At 43.6% G+C, this 14,968-nt stretch overlaps 1 protein-coding gene across 6 annotated transcripts in view; it reads left to right on the forward strand.

Annotated features, from left to right (window-relative positions):
* The window catches only part of MFAP3L (microfibril associated protein 3 like), a 42,609-nt gene that overhangs the window by 9,159 nt on the left and 18,482 nt on the right, over window positions 1-14,968 (forward strand). For 2 of the 6 annotated variants that reach the window (XM_074396983.1, XM_039479168.2), the window contains exons 2-3: window positions 12,940-12,977; window positions 13,059-13,370. The exons of 2 other annotated variants lie outside the window; for them this stretch is intronic. In XM_074396983.1, coding sequence (XP_074253084.1) covers window positions 13,073-13,370 — 298 coding nt within the window. In that variant the 5' untranslated portion in view covers window positions 12,940-12,977; window positions 13,059-13,072. Of the gene's footprint in view, window positions 1-12,939; window positions 13,371-14,968 lie in introns of all 6 variants that reach the window. 2 more of the 6 variants (XM_074396980.1, XM_074396981.1) reach the window with 2 other exon arrangements.

The following is a 14,968-nucleotide window of genomic DNA, read 5'->3' on the forward strand; positions in this document are numbered from 1 at the left end:
TCTCATCCCTGCTTCCACGTTAGGGCCGCCTCTCCCTCTTTCCCTGGGGTGTTAGTTCTTGTGCCTAAGTAGTGGATCGTCTGTCCCAAAGTCCTCTTGATCATTTCTCCTAAGAAGCCCCAGAGGCCTTCTCATGGAGCAGAATTTCTGGAGGAGTCCCCTGCTGCCCCAGAGCTCTTGAGACTGGCTTGCACAGCACGTCCACTATGTGATGCTTGTGCAAAAAACAATGCCACATCAGTTTTTATCACTGGCACGCTGTGTTTCTTTTTACCCTCACTTGTCTAGACTAAACCATTACTCCTGCTGGGAGAACTGCCTGTCGCTTTTATTCCTCCTTCAGGTCTTGGCCAACCCCAAGGAACATTCTGTTACTTTCCCAGCTTGGCCTCCTCTGAATTTCCCTAGTTTAGCGCATAATTCTGTATTGCTTTATAAGCAGGTGTCACCAAGATTCTAATACCTTTGGGGCAAAGGGCTGGTCTTAAACTCTTTTTAATCCCCATAGAAATTGGTATTAAATGGATAATATTGGCCTCATAAGGACTTAGAGTTCATTTAATTGATATGACTGACTCCTAATTGTGTTTATCGCTTAGATAAAGCTGACTGCCCAGTGGAGAGATCCTTGAGGTCACCTGGAAAGTCTACTCAGCCTAGCGGGGCCTTTCTCCCTCCAAGCTGAGAGAAGAGCAAAGTGGAAGCCACTGAATCCCTATATTCAACTTTCTTCTGGTGGTTTTGTTTAATTGCAATAATTTGCTGTGTTGTCACACTGAAAAACACTTAGGTGGAAGACTAATATTAAGCACTAAAGTCAGGAAGATTAATAAGGCGGAAGCAAATTCCGGAAAAAGGGATTGGTTTTATGAACACGATTTGAAAATACTTAACTACACTGTTTTGAGGGTTGCTGAAGCTTTGGCATGCACTCACCATGTGCAGGTTACAGGAGGCCTGGACTCAGAGGAGATGTGGGCTCTGCACAGGGCCTTTTGCTGCAGCTTTGATGGCCTGGCCCCAGATTCTCACACTGCCGTGTGGGCAGAATCACAGGCCTATCCTTGCCTTAGAGTGGTGCTGAGGCTCCAATGAGATAACATCTGTAAGCCATAAATGCTAGGTGAATTACAAGGGAAGTTATCATATCACTGTTAATAAGAATTAAATCCAGTAGGGTTTGAATTACAGGGATCTCTTCTAATCCGTTTTTCACTGAGACCCAGTTCTTAGCGAAAGAGCCTGGAATGGCACTCCGCGTGGGAGATTCAGGGAAGCATTCACGATGCAACTCCACTCTGTGATAATGGGCTGGTTAAGAGGAAGGAGGAAATGTTATTTGACTACCCTCTCCAGCTATGGAGTGCATCTTTTCCAACAGATGAAATTTTATCCCGATGAAAGAGGAAACCCTGGTGATCCAGTTCCTATGGTGTGAATTTGAATGGCCTTAATCAAACAACCACAGATGCAGGAAGGAGGAATGGTTCAACATTTTGAGATAGAAATTAAGTAGGCGATTGCTTTTCACTTCAGCAATAACAAGAGCACACATTTCGGGCCTCTCTACCTCCTCTTCTGTGTTACCTTGAGCCCCTGTTCTCACGCCCATCTTTATCACCAGCCTCTCAAGTTCCACTGTAAGCGAAGGTTGCGTTTCTGAAGACTGATCTAAAGAACTCTTGTTTTATACTTAGTTCTGTGGTTAAAGAATAGACATTTTCCAAAACCATCTAAGAAATGAATAGAATTTGTACCACAGGCGATCAATAAGTTAGTAGCAGGTCTAACTTAAGGGCATAGAAGTAGAATAAATTCACTCAACAGATATTCAGGGTTTGCTGTGAGCAAAGTGTTTCTGAACATTGACGATGTGTCAATAAACAGGGGCAATGACAGGAGCCCAGCCCTCTAGGAGCTCCCATCCTAATGGCGACAGACATGGTATGCAAATACATACTAGTTAGTGCTGTGAAGACAAAGGCGTGATCAAGGTAGATAAAGCATGATGGGGTGGGTGCTTTTTCACATGGGTGACCGGGAAGGGCTCACTGATGAGAGGCCTGAGGGCTCCAAAGGAAATGTTCCAGGAATCCCAGAACTCATTTCAAATGGTGGGAATAGTAAGTTCAGGGATTCCAGGGTTTTCGCATTCCAGGATTCACAGAGCCCAGGGAGGCTGGTGGGGAGTTAGCGAGTGCAGAGAAGTTAGACATGGAGGCTGTGAGTCTGCGGGGGCCTACCCTCAGACCATAGCCGGGCTGCCTCCAGCTTCTACCCTGAGTGAGGAACTGCTGGAAACATGTGCATGGTAATAATTTAATAATTTTAGTGTTTTATTTTCATTATATTTTGAGGCATTCCCCATGCACAGATTGTTACTAATCATTAAACAATAATAAAAATAATGCATGCATGGTCTAAGCACAATCAACAAATATTTGAATGCCAGCCATTTTTTTAATGGGAGAATTTTGTTAATGATAAAAATTACATTCCCAAATTGCAAGAATAGACACAAGGCCTCACTGAAGTGAATTATCAAGTGAAATGAAGGTTTCAAGGCCCAAATATATGGGCCTTGGTCACACCCCCAGTGGAGCAGCTCAGATTGACACAACCAGCAGTCCTTGGTCTGAAGAGGAAAGGTTACGTCCATGGCACGGCCGCAGGTGCTAGGTTCATCACCTGCCCTTAGTTCAGGTGACGAGGTAAAAGTCGTGAGGCTTAGGCTTCACTCCAGGCTGCTCTGGGGATGAAGTTGGAGGGAGAAACCTACAGCTGTCCCCAAACCTACAACTGGCCCATCTTCGATATAGGAAGTCCTGGAGGAGTCTGGGCTGATTCACATCCACAGTGAGATGAGGGCATCCTAATGAAAGCCTGAATCCATTTACTCCCTCATTTTATTGTCCAGAACGTAAGGGACACACACGAAGTTGTCTTGCCTATGGAGAACAAGTTCTCATGGCTGCATGGTGCACAAGCTGTGTCTGTGGCCATCTGCCAAGTCACAAATGGCTTTGCCATCACGGAGCTTTGCCCCAGCTGTATTTACTGCAGCAGAATTTGTAGCAATGCGCCCAGAGCTCCCTTGTTCTTCCCCTTGTCTCTTTACCCTTCACCATTTCTTCCCTTTGCCAGCCCCAGTCTTGCTCCCGGTTATCATCATTTAATGATAGATTTGGAAAGGGCCTAAGAGATGGGTCTGCAGCCCAGAGAGATCAGCCAGCTCCCAGGGGTTATCTACTAGTAAATAAAAAATGGAGGAAAGGAGTGAGTATCCTCACTCCCAGCTTGTGGGTCTTCATCCGAAAATTCAAACTGACCTGCTCTTCACATACATCACCCCAGAATTTCTGTTCTTGCCCTTAACCTCAGAACCCAAGCCATCTCTTATCCCAGGCACCCGATCCTATCCATTTGCTGTGTAATAATCTCAGCTCCACGGCTGCCGGGAGACCTGCAGTGAATTCTTCACACCGGCTGTCACTCAGAACACTGGATGTGTTTCCATGAGAAGTTATTGTGTCTTGATTGGGTGCTATTAATACTATCCTTCAGGCTCATCATGAGTTAAGTAGCTCTATCATGAGCTGTCCCGCCACAAAATAATTAACCACCCTTTGTAACATTGTATGTGACATTACCCTCCCAGTTCCAGAAAAGGAAGTTTACATTTGGCCAGTTGAGAAGCTGTGGTGCACAATCAAGTAGAAGGGAGAGGTAGGAATTGGGAAAGGCACTTTCATTATCACGGCTGTTAAGGGTTTACAAAGGATCCAGAATTAGCAAGAAAATGTAAACTCACAATTATTTCAGGTCCTGAGTCATATTTAGGAAAGCATATGAAGAAGATTGCTCTCTGATTTGTGAACAGTGTGCTCTGGGCTGCAGAGAGGACAGGTTTTGCTTCCTCCTCCCAGGCAGAGCATAGGCAGCCTGGACTTATGGGTAGGCAGCCAGGAACTGGCAGCCTCATAAAGCACCTCCCTGATACATGGCATCCTCTGGCCATTTTTCTAGCCAAAGAAGAGTTCTGACTCACTGATGTGTCCAGGCTTGCAGACATCCCTCAGCTCCTGCCTGGCTTCACTCTGAATATAGGAGCTTCACACTAAATACATCAAGAACTTCTTGGAAAATGGGCTTGAGATCAAATAAAAGCAATTGAAAGCTGGCAGAAGTAGTGCCGTCTACAGATTAGCAGGTGACATAAATTCATGGGGCAAGAACGTGAATTTGAACCTCTATGCATGCCCCAGATGAGTAGGAAGAATGTGTTGAAAGGATTTAATTTTTTAAAGGGGGAAACATTGGGGAAATATGCTAATGATAAGACAGCAGCGAGAGATGCTTCTGTACCAGCTTAGGTTGAATATGGAATCTCATCAGGATAGTGTCAAAGATCAAAGAAAAATTGGAGACAGCATTGTAACTCTTTGATGTGCTCTGTCATCCGTTTGAGGGATTGGCTGAGCAGCCTAAAGGCCCCACGTACCAGTGCATCTGTCCCATTTGTATTTAGTTTCCAGGTTGGGCTAATTCTTTGGATCATCAGATTTCTGGGGAAATGTCTCTCTGATCAATTAAGGATTTATATTAAGTGGGTCCAAAACTATTGTAGCCTATTTCTTTAGAATGAAAATTTGGCCAGGCACAGTAGGTCATGCCTGTAATCCCTATTACTTAGGAGGCTGAGACAGGAGGATCGCTTGAACTCGGTAATTTGAGGCTATGGTGAGCCATGATGACGGTGAGATGCTGTCTTAATACATGAATAATGAATAAGAATTTGACATTAAATGTGTGCTAAAACATTAATGACAAACCTGTGATTAGAATAGCCTTCATTGCATGTTTCAAGTGCTGGAATGGTTTAAAAATTGCCTTTATGGAACCAAGAAAACAATCCCAGGCCTGATCTGGAATCATTATTAGCAGTCATGGTCTTTTTATTCTTGTTCTGAGCCACTAAATTAATTGCGTGACCATATGCAATACCAAGCCTTCTCTAGGCCTCCGTTTTTTAGAATAAAGGAAAACCTTTATGAAAAGATACCCAAGTTTTTCCAAGTCTAATGTTCTAGTTCTGAGAAGACATGTGTAGCCCTGTTTTTAACTTGCTTAATAATTATATATAGAGAACAACCTTTAATGTAATTTTTTCCCTTTGTAAGGGTTTGTGATTCTCTTTTTCTCTTTAAAAGACTGTAGTAAAGATCCCTTGAGTATCTCCCTTCTGATGACCAGGCTTAACCAGCACTTACGTTTAGTAGGATGTCAGCAGTATTTCACCTGCATATTAGAGTGATGTTTTAAAATAATCATTTGATGACCCTGGGCAATTTAAACATTATATTTCTGAGAGCTTTATTTTGTATTTACTTTCAATCAGAAATGCATACCATGTGAACAAAGTGTAGAGATTCAAGAATGGTTTCTTAATATTCTGCTCTATTAAAAATAAAGTTTTATGAAGATGAATGGCATCTCTGTGCCTCTAGTTTGTTTTTTAGTTTGAAAAACAGTGATTTAACCTGGATCAGTTTTTGAAAAAGTATGTGCCTTCTATGTATATATAAAAAAAAAATAACAGAGCATAAAATGAAATCTGTAGAGGCTGAACGTTGGTGTCATTGGAGTAATAATGCTGCCGCCCCTCTCAGTGGTTCTGTGGGCTTAGCTCATCTGCTGGCTGTTCACAGCAATCCAGCAAGTCTGGGTGTATACTTAGTTCTACCCATGAAGTAGCTGGAAATCATCCTAACACTCCACAATTAATAAGCACATGTTGTACCAAGAATGCCATGAGGTCTCTCCTGAGTCTCATTTTCCTCCCAAGGGCCAGCTACTTTAATAAGACAGGTTCTAATTCTTCTCACGGCATGCTGCTGTATAGTTCTTAATTTGCGAGTTTATATATTTAAATGTCATGACTGTTGCTTGCCATCACAACACCCTCCATCAGTCAGCGGTTTGGAGAGAGTAGATGGTGAAGCTAGGAGGAACCGTGAGGAGCTAGGCAGGAGCCACCATGTCCTCTGCCAGGTCGCTGCTCACAGACAGGCCTTCATCCAAGAGTGGCAGCAGAGTGGAGAGTGCTGCCCAAGGGAGTGGTTTGTTGAATTTCTTCATCTGTGGATTCCACTGACAGTGCCAGGCATTGGTTTTTAGCAAATGAGACACTTCCTTCCTAATTGTTGTCTGTATAATCATAGGTGCCACAATCAGGAGCTCTGGCACTACTTGAACCTGCTACTTGAATAGTCATTCTGTGCATTCTAATTCCTGCGCCTCTTTGGATCGGCCCACTTCTTTCCTTCCCCACTGCCATTGGTTCAGGCCTCTGATCATTTCTTTCCTGGATATTGTGTAATGCTATTCTCCTAGCCAGCTCCACATTGCAGCCCTACGAGGATCAAGCTGATCTTTGTAAACACAGAGCTAGCCCTGTCACTTCTCCCTTTCAGAATCGCCCTTGGCATTGCACACTATCCAGTCGTTATCTGGGCCAGCCTGCCTTTCCAGCCTGCTGCCCCTCCTCCGTTCTCATACACACACCTGGGCATCAATGCCCAATTACAGACATTGACCCAGGTTCTCTGTCATCATCGTTGCTCTGAATATTCAGCCCTCTTTTGGATCAGCTCTTCTCCCCTGGTCCACTTGGGGACTTCTTTAAAATTAAAGGATCACTTCTTCCAGAAAGTTCTTCCTGGTACATCCATACTATTCATACTTCAGTCTCTTCTCTGATGCCCCAGTAGATCTTTGATGCCCTGTGATGGGCAGCTGTCACACTGTCTTATAAGTGATGACATATGTTCCTCTGTCCCCCTGCCGGATTCTGAGACGAGAGGGGAGAGGCCTTAGTCTCACCTCTGTGTTCCTCACCCCTGGCAGGGCACCTGGCATGGGGTCATTTCTCAGGTCATGCATATCGATTTGGATTGAACTGATCCCCTCTAGGTGCTTCTAAAAGCAATGCCCTTTCTTTCTTTCCTGCGATGATCACATTTGCTATCTGAATTAGGTATTACCTTTGTGTGATTAAAGCATCAGGAATCTCTGTACAGAAACAGGCTGTAAAACAGGGCAGTAGGAATCTCTGTAGTAAGGCTTTGGACATTTGACTCTGGACTGCGGTAATTGCTAAAGGAACGTTCTTGTTCCAGAGATTTCTTGGCCCTTGACTTTAGATTCCCATATGTATCTGTTTGTTCTCATGCTGCTAATAAAGACATACCTGAGACTGGGTAATTTATAAAGCAAAGAGGCGTAATTGACTCACAGTTCCACATGGCTGAGGAGGCCTCACAATCATGGCGGAAGGCAAAGGATAAGCAAAGGCATGTCTTACGTGGTGGCAGGCAAGAAAAGAGGGTGTGCAGGGGAACTCCCATTTATAAAACTATCAGATCTCATGAGACTTAATGACTACCACAAGAACAGTGTCGGGGAAGCCACCCCCACGACTCAATTATCTCCACCTGGTCCTGCCCTTGACACATGGAGATCATTACAATTACAGGTGAGATTTGGGTGGGAACACAGCCAAACCTTATCTCTGAATAGTTTACATCCAGAGATCACCCTAATTACCTACAATTCAGTATAGTTGTTTGAACAACATGTGTTAGGGGCACCCCCCCCAATGCAGTTGGAAATCTGTATATAATTTTTGACTCCCCAGAACGTAACTACTGATAGCCAGTTGTTGACCAGAAGCCTTTCTGATGACATAAACAGCTCATTAACACATATTTTGTATGCTATGTTTATTATATGCCATATTCCTACAATAAAGTAAGCTAGAGAAAAGACAATGTTATTAAGAAACTCTTAAAAAGAAGAAAATACATTCGCTATTCATCAAGGGAAGTGGATCATCATTAATGCCTTCAGCCTCACCATCTTCGAGTTGAGTAGACCAGGGAGGAGGAGGAGCTGGTCTTGCTGTCTTGTGGGTGGTGGATGTGGAAGAGGGGGAAGAGAGGTGGGAGGGGAGGCAGGAGAAACAGGTACACTCAGTGTAAATTCTGTTGAAAAAAACCTGCATGTAAGTGGACTGAGCCGTTCAAACCCATGTTGTTCAAGAGACTCCTTGCTGATCCTGAAAGATGTTAGGTGGGATAGAATGGGCCAATGAGAATTTTGTTCTCATTATTTTAAAAAAAAAATTGCAAAAAAATATTTTTAATTTTTATCTTAAAATGACATGGATATTTTGAATTAATTATGATATATGGGAAAGGAAGTGGCAGAAGTATATTCATAACTAACATGGCTTGAGTTGATTACCAGTTTTGAAAAGTTAGCATTTATGTCTGATTGAGTATTTTACTGCCACTTTCCAATTCATATGAAAAATGCTTCATGAGTATAACCCTATGAAGAATGTGTTTTAATGCAGATGGCAGCTTATGTGCCCGTGGCATCATTCCCACGCAAATGCAAATAGGGGTAACTTTCAGTAGGTGTTGCAGCAAAATCCAGTTGTATCACTCCACAAATTATTCGTCAGAGTAGATGGGGCAATGCCCACACTGAGTCTGTCAAGCAAAAACCATAAAATTCACTTAGTACAAAATGCCCCTTTGTGCTATTGTGCTATTTGTGCTTGTACCCCTTTGTACTATTCCAATTCCAGAAATACATGGGCAACAGTCTTGTTGATTATTGGTGGAGAAAGAAGAAATAGGACTCAACAAAGTAGTTTATTAAACATTTTTAGATAAAATACAATGACTGGGAGGTAGGGAAGAGGTCAAAATAAGAAACATTTGATGTTTGCTAAATATTCCTCTTTTGTTCTATTTATAGAAAATAAAGCCGTCTCTCAGAGTTTTCCCAAAGATTATGAGGTTTAACAACCAGTCCATTGTAGCTTTTGTTAAACCCTGGTTTTGAAAGCTCTTGTCTTTGTTCCTGTATTTTGAAGGACTGCACTTTAAGCTGCTGGATTATAGTACTTACAGTTTACTCTTTGCTGGCTCAAATGTCTTTCACAGTGTTAGATTGTTATCAACTAAACTTTTTTTTTTAATTTTTTGAGACAGCATCTCACTCTTGTCACCCAGGCAGGACTGCAGTGGCACAATCTCAGCTCACTGCAACCTCCACCTCCCAGGTTCAAGCGATTCTCCTGCCTCAGCCTCCCAAGTAGCTGGGACTACAGGTGTGCAACCCCACGCATGGCTGATTTTTGAATTTTTAGTAGAGATGGGGTTTCACAATATTAGCCAGGCTGGTCTCGAACTCCTGACCTCGTGATCTGCCAGCCTTAGCCTCCCAAAGTGCTGGAATTACAGGTGTGAGCCACCACGCCCAGTCAACTAAACTTTTCTTGGTTCTGTCTGTAAGATCCTAATCCAACAAGCTGAAAAAGTACATTTGCAGAATATTTTGCCAGCGTCCAAAGTCACATGATATCTTACGTTCTTCAGGCAACACATTGTCATTTGTTCTTAAATAATTGCCATTGGATTCCACATAAGCATGGCTTCATACAGCAAGTATGTAAAGATGATTATGGGTGCCCTGCAATAAGGAAATCCTACTAAACAACGCGTGCAAGTTTTTGCTGTCCAGGAGCTCTCCTTGTAATCGAGAAGGAATTTCCTCAACACAAAACAGAATAGTGCACGATTATGCACCAGGGAGGAATGCAAGCTTGGTAGGAGTTGCGGGTGCCATGGGGTAGGGCGAAGGACTAGGACTTGCGTGAGCCATGGGACTGGAAGAAAGGAAAGGTAGAACTCAGCTGCATGCTGGATGACAATCAACAAAGCCCACAGCACCAGGAGAACGTGTTGAAGTTATCTGTATGTCTTTTCTCCACCTAGGCTGTGAGTGGACATGGTCTGTGGTTTATCGAGCTTTGTGGCACTTCCCATCCCCTAAATCCTGGCAGAGTGCCCAGTGCATAATAAATACATCTTTTAAAATCTGAAGCAAAAGAGTAAATTGAGAGTAAATTCTTACTAAAACTATTAATTCAGTAGTGTGAATTCAATGCTTTGAATACAGTTTCACAGTCTTAACACTTTGATACAAACAACCTTTAAATGATGCATTATGTCTTCTGTACCTTAGTAACTTTTCCGGATGGGGGAGGATGGGAGTGGAAATGAGAAAGAGAAGGAAACCTGTTTGCTAACTGAAATTCCTGCATAAAGTGAAAGTCACTGCTTCTGTATCTCATAAGGTCCCTAAGGTAACTAGATTCCATTTCAGAACAGTTGCTGTGTTTCTAGCCCAAAGCACCTGCTGACATTATTAAAATATAATAGCACAGCAGTATCTCCTTCTCTTTACTCTTGCTAGCACAATGCGTTTGAAAGTGGTAAGCTGGCCAGATGTGGTGGCGCATGCCTGTAATCCCAACACTTTGGGAAGCCGAGGCAGGCAGATCACAAGGTCAGGAAATCAAGACCATACTGGCCAACATGGTGAAACTCCATCTCTATGAAAAATACAGAAAAATTAGCCGGGCACGGTGGCGTGTGCTTGTAGTCCCAGCTACTCAGGAGGCTGAGGCAGGGGAATTGCTTGAACCTGGGCGGCAGAGGATGCCATGAGCCAAGATCGTGCCACTGCACTACAGCCTGGGTGACAGAGCAAGACTCTGTCTCAAGAAAAAAAAGAAAGAAAGCAGAAAGCCAAATGTGGAGAGCCTCTGTTTGAAAATAGGTCTCGAGATACGTGCTTTAAAATTCAGTTTGATTTTCCATTTGTTGCATTCTCTCTAACTGGAGAAGAAAGTTATATTTACCACCCATATTTATTAGAACCCATCTCCCAGCCTGCCTCATCTCTGATCCTCCCCTGTGATATTTAGCCAGGCATCTGCTATGGTCCTGGCACCAGGGAGTCAGTGATGAGTGACCCAGCTCCTGCCCACCACATGCTCACCACAGAATACACCTAAGGAAGCAGCTTATGCTTTCTCAGACTTGAGCCCCTGCCAAAGGACCCAGTGCTGAAAGTCATTTATAATTGTAATTTATAATAACGTTTTGTTCCGTTTTGTTTTTTTCTTTTTTTTTTTGAGACAGAGTCTCGCTCTTTCACCAGGCTGGCGTACAATGGCACAGTCTTGGTTCACTGCAATCTCCGCCTCCTGGATTCAAGCGTTTCTCCTGCTCAGCCTCCTGAGTAGCTGGGATTACAGGCGAGCTCCACCACGCCCGGCTGATTTTTGTATTTTAGTAGAGATGGGGTTTCACTATGTTGGCCAAGATGGTCTTGATCTCCTGATCTTGTGATCCACCCGCCTCGGCCTCCCAAAGTGCTGGGATTACAGACGTGAGCCACTGCGCCCGGCCTATAACGTTTTAAATAAAACTCAAGGTCTGGCTTTTGGAAGACATAACTTAAAAACAGATTCGAGAAGCGTAATTTCAATAAAGGAAGCCAATAATTCTTGTTTATCAAGGCAAGCAGGACGTAAGTGTGACAGACATTTGATTGTGAATCCTTGTAACTGTCTTGTATGAGACACACAGCCAGTGAAGGTGGTTACATCCAGAATCCTGGCTTTGTCTCTCTCTAACCTGAGACCGTGCTCTTCACAGCTCTTCTGTATTGAATAGGTCAGCTTTACAACCACAAAGGAAACCACAAGTTTAGCCAAGTAAAGAAAGACATTTGCAAAGTCATGGCAGGGTGTCTATCATGCCTTTGCAGTCTGTGTGCTATCTCCCTTCGCCACCGGGTTTCTTTCGGCTGGTGGCGTAATGTGTTGGCTTCCTAGGGGGTGTATGGAAATCTTTGGCAAAACAAAACTCTTTTCTTTCCTACTGAAAAAAAAATGTACGATCTGAAGCTAATTTATCATCACCAGGTAACCCTTCAGTGTTATTGTAGACAGAATTGAAAGAGTAACTTCTGCCTTTGAAGAAGGCTGCAGGATGAGAATGAGATGGAGGATAGAGGACAAGGTTAAATCTTTCAGCATAGAAGTGCAGCCAGCCATCGTGTCAGCCCCTACACACTGGTGCTCCCCAGCCTGTGGGAGGCAGATGAGATTGAAACCAGGCCGCGCGTGAGTGATCTGGAGGCCATAGGTAACAGTCACGCAGAGCAGAGAGCACTAGATGAGGTGGTGCTCAGAGGAGCACGGGCAGTTGAATGAGGGAGTAAGGAGCATTCTGGAAGCTGTAATGGGGAGCTAGGAGAATGGCAGAGTGATTGTGATGGAGTCCTTCCAAATGCCAGCAGAGCCCACGCTGTGACCACTGACGAAAATGGAAGTCATGTTTACTGGGAGAGAAGAGGTGACAGAACACCCAGGTGGACAGTTAGCTCCTCCGCAATGAAGACAGGGGCTGTGGAGTAAAGAGAGCTTGTCATGGGAAATGAAAGAAGCCTGAATCCATTTTTGAGCTCTATGAAGTAATATATACATTTAACATATTTGTTCCTATACGAGCTATATGTTTGGATAGCAAAAAAAAAAATTATGATTTCTATGAAAAATGTAATTCACATCCGGAACATCTTATGGTTGTGTTTTGTTTAAAAAGTATGTAGGTTTGGCTGGGCACAGTGGCTCACACCTGTAATCCTAGCACTGGGAGGCTGAGGCAGGCAGATTACATGAGGTCAGGAGTTCAAGACTAGCCTGGCCAACGTGGTGAAACCCCGTATCTACTAAAAATACAAAAATTAGCCATACATGTTGGTGGGTGCCTGTAATCCCAGATGCTTTGGAGGCTCAGGCAGGAGAATCACTTAAACCTAGGAGGTAGAGGTTGCAGTGAGGCAAGATCACCCCACTGCACTCCATCCTAGGTGACAGAGCGAGACTCTGTCTCAAATAAAAGTATGTAGGTGTTTGTATTTTAGCTGCATTACTAACATTCTGTAAATACTGTTTTTAGTGGCTGAATGCTAATGTTTATGTATATATATTTTTGTTTTTTTTAAAAACAGGTTCTTGATCAAGTACCAACTCTATGGATCCAGGACAGGTTTGTCCCATGAGCTGCTGTGAACGGTGTGTTGTCTGATAGAAGATTTGGTTGGCAAACCATCTCTCTATTGCCTTACAGAGCAAGCAAAGAAGATGTATCAATTGAAGAGCCATCTGACTGTGTGCTTTCTACCTTCTGTGCCCTTCTTAATCCTCGTATCCACTCTAGCCACTGCGAAGAGTGTGACTAACAGCACTTTAAATGGCACTAACGTGGTCTTGGGCTCTGTGCCTGTAATCATTGCCAGAACTGACCATATCATAGTCAAGGAAGGGAACAGTGCCTTGATTAATTGTAGTGTGCATGGCGTCCCTGCCCCACAGTTCAAGTGGTATAATTCCATTGGCAAGCTGCTGAAGGAAGAAGAGGATGAGAAGGAGAGAGGCGGAGGTAGGCTTTACAGTTGTAAAATGTCGTAGTAAAATATCAACAGGAGCTTTGGAGCCAGCACCCCTGATGTTAGTTGTTCTCATACAGATCGTTTAAAGATCTTACCTTGTCTTGTTTTTCTAAGGTAGGAGAGAGAATATATATTCTTAAGGATTCCAAGAAGCAATTAATTCATTTTTTTTTTCACTCATTGACACAGAAGACAAACAGAAGTCTTTTAAAAGGCTTCTTGGAATTGTATAATCTCATACATTCAATACATTACAGACACAAATGTAAAAGAGATTTTCCTAAATATACATTCCATTTTTAAGGGAGTTTTGTTTTCTTTCATGGAGACGGCTGGAATAAACAATATGGCCAGTGTTTATGATGAAATGTCAGTACAATTCATTGTGGATTTAAAGGCCACACTTTGGAAAGGAAACCTCAGTGCAAGTCTCAGCCACTGGCTGGGGTCCCTCTGTGTTCCTGGAGACCTGGCTGCAGTTTCTAGGCTGAGGCAGGGAGGGAGGGAGGATGCAATTGCAAGGAAGGGAGTTGGGGCAACGGGAGACTGCTGGGTTTTTAATAAATGCATCTCCGACCAAAATGTGTGAATCACCTCACTCCAGGAAAGAGTAGCCCGGGAGAGGACTAGCCCTTCGGGAATCAGTGCATTTCTTCTTTTAGATGTGAGAAGTACTTGTCTGAAAACCCAAGCCTGGTGAATCTGCTTTCCTAGTCATGTGCTGTGTGAAGTCGAGGGGCTGGAGTTGGGGAGTGAAAAGACAGTTGTTCTGAAGCGGTCGCTTTTTCATTCCTTGTGCTCACGCTGTTCCACAATTCTGTAACCAATGGACAATCCCCAGAAGAGTTTCTGCTACACGAAAACCTACATTTTAAATCTCTTTCCCTCGTTTCATCTTAATCGCTCTGAAAAAGGAATCGGGGCTAATGCCATCTATCTCCTAAGGAGCTAAGTGATGGAGCTTTCTGGCAGTTGCCTGCTTCTGGTTCACAGCTGTGTTCCGCATGGTTAGGGCTGCTAGCCGTCTGAGTGGCTGGGATGTGGGGTTTGCTGTAATGTTCTCACTTACGTTGCTTTGGGTTAGCCAGTCAAGGTTGTACAGCATTATAAAGCTTCTTCCTTTAAGTCAAAATGTGATATATTATGCATCGTGTTTAACCGTGGAGAGTCGAACTTTTACCCACCGTGAGGAACTGTGGGACAGTCGCAGAGATAAATTAGAAGGCACCTTGGAGACATTAGAGTTCAAATGTCCCTTTACTGAAATTTGCCCAAAGCCCTGCTGTTATTAAGTGGCTATGACTAAGCCCGTAATCCCAGCCCTTTGGGAGGCCGAGGCGGGCGGATCACCTGAGATCCAGAGTTCGAGACCAGCCAGGCCAACATGATGAAACCCCATCTCTACTAAAAATACAAAAATTAGCCAGGCATGGTGGCGCACACCTGTAATTCCAGCTACTCAGGAGGCTGAGGCAGAAGAATGTCTTAGACCCAGGAGGCAGAGGTTGCAGTGAACAGAGGTCACAGGACAGCACTCCAGCCTGAATGACAAAGTGAGACTCTGTCTCAATTAAAAAAAAAAAAAAAA

The sequence above is a fragment of the Saimiri boliviensis genome, chromosome 3, assembly GCF_048565385.1.
Source record: "Saimiri boliviensis isolate mSaiBol1 chromosome 3, mSaiBol1.pri, whole genome shotgun sequence".
Taxonomy (NCBI): domain Eukaryota; kingdom Metazoa; phylum Chordata; class Mammalia; order Primates; family Cebidae; genus Saimiri; species Saimiri boliviensis.